Source organism: Mus pahari, chromosome 1, assembly GCF_900095145.1.
Source record: "Mus pahari chromosome 1, PAHARI_EIJ_v1.1, whole genome shotgun sequence".
In the NCBI taxonomy this organism is placed as follows: Eukaryota; Metazoa; Chordata; class Mammalia; order Rodentia; family Muridae; genus Mus; species Mus pahari.
Window position 1 is genome coordinate 28,129,465 of NC_034590.1, and position 2,072 is coordinate 28,131,536.

At 54.1% G+C, this 2,072-nt stretch overlaps 1 protein-coding gene across 1 annotated transcript in view; it reads right to left on the reverse strand.

The window, feature by feature from the left end:
- Positions 1 to 1,863, reverse strand: part of Nipa1 (NIPA magnesium transporter 1) — a 36,408-nt gene extending 34,545 nt beyond the window's left edge. The window contains exon 1 of the mRNA XM_021200499.2: positions 1,678 to 1,863. Within this exon, the coding sequence (XP_021056158.1) occupies positions 1,678 to 1,837 (160 nt within the window). The 5' untranslated portion in view covers positions 1,838 to 1,863. The remainder of the gene's footprint in view (positions 1 to 1,677) is intronic.
- Positions 1,864 to 2,072: the final 209 nt, after the last annotated feature.

Genomic DNA, 2,072 nt, shown 5'->3' on the forward strand with positions numbered 1-2,072 from the left:
AGCCCTGGCTGTCCTGGAACTCACTTTGTAGACCAGGCTGGCCTCGAACTCAGAAATCTGCCTGCCTCCGCCTCCCGAGTGCTGGGATTAAAGGCATGTGCCACCACGCCCGGCTAGTCTTTGTTTTCTGATTGAACACAAAAACTGAGCTAAAATAACACACTCTTTCTTGCTAGTCAATTGGTTTATCTTATTAATGTATTTTCCTAACTAAAGTCTGTACTCAAATCCCTTTTGTTTTCCTCTAATGTCTGGAATGTGTCCTCTGATTCCTTCTGGCTATGAGAGTTCCTCAGATTTCACGGCCCTGGTTGGCAGACCAGATAGGTATTTTGTATGATGTTCCTCAGCTATTGTTTGTATACTTTGTCATGTTTCTCTCAGGGTTATCCTGGTGTCGTGAGATTTGCAAGAATACCACACAAGTAAAGTACCCATCTCACTCAATCCTATAACAGACACATATATTTTTTTATTTTTTGTCACAACACTTTTGCCCAGTTTTAGTGCCTGTACACATTGACAGACAGTCTCCAACTGTAGTTGCCTGATGTGTACCAGATGTGTTTGTACATTACAGACACATCTGCAGGCTTGGGAGACCCTATCTCGTTTGACTTGGGTTTTATATTAGGATCGCAGTGCTTTCATTTTGAAATAAATTTATTTAAATAAACATTCCTGGTTTTGTACTTTCACTCAATATTGTCAGTTCTTTGTCTCCTTTCCGAAGCTTCCTGGCTACCCAGCCAGCTTAGTCAAAATTTCAAACGTGTTCTGGAATTGGAACTAGTAAGTGTATTTACTTCTCATACACTGGCAACCAAGTCGTTACCCCTAGAGCTCTTGAGGTTGCGGCTCTAACCACAAGCCTTTCTTGGTTTCTCTGCAAGCAATGTTTACTTTCCCCTTCAAAGTATTCTGCCTCTTACATGCAGTGCCTGTCACAGGCCTCTCAACACAATGACATGGCACGGACAAAGAAGGTCTCTGTGCCTCATCCCACTTCCCTATCACTACGGAGTGGTATCTGATGACTGGTTGACCCAGGGCATCCTCAGCGGGGGGGGGGGGGGGGGGGGGGGGGGGGGGGCCGTTTGCATGCCTGTTTGAGGTTTTCTTCACGCTTTAGACACTTCAGACAACCGCAGGTAACTTATCTAAGGATCCCAGGGCAAAAGCCGCCGGGAAGAACAGACCTTGCAATCAAGGTGACAGTGGGCACCTCAGGGAAGACAGTACATCCTCTGGACCCACCACACACCCTTACTTCTTCACACCAAGTGTTCTCCCAAGAGCAGCATCCCAGGCCCAGTCTAAGTGAAAGGCAGGCCTGGCTCCACCCACCTCTGGATCCTATGAATAGGAAGCTCTGCCTGACAGTAGGTGAGTGAGGGCCTCTGGGCATAGGGCTCCAAGCGGAGGACCTGTCCCGATGCTCTGCGGCCGGGTAGGGGTTGGAGGACTAGACAGGTATAGGAACGGGGCAAGATGTCCGGTGAAGGGCTCCTGAAAGAGGGAATAAGGCCTCCCCGGTCGCTGAGAAGAGACAGAGGGAGACCGCGTAGAATGCGGAGGTGATGCCTGCGGGGTAGCCAGGGGAGCCGGCCCGTGCTCTGTGCACAGGCACCCGCAGACGCGTGGTGCGGACCCCGGCCCGACCTCGGCCCGCCCTACCTCGCCTTTTAGCGCGCACAATGCCCTTCTTCTGCAGCACGAACGTGGACCCGTTCACTAGGCTGGACACCACAGCCACGCCCAGGCCGAGCGACACGGCGGCGGGGCTCGGGCCGCGCGCCCCCTCCCCGGCCGCCGCAGCCGCCGCCGCAGTCCCCATGCCGCCCGCGCCGCCCTCCGCTGCGCGTGCGCGCGCCGCGCCCCACCGGCTTGGAGAAGGGGCGGCGCGGGGCGGGGCGGGGCGGAGAGGGAGCCGGAGTTCGGGGTTCGGACTGCGAAGTAAGACGGGGGGTGGGAGCGAGCTTAGCGGGTGGATGGGAAGCTTGCAGTGGGGACAGAGGAGGAGCCGAAAGGCTTCTGAGGTCTGTGAGGATAGTATAATTCCGTAGAGCCTG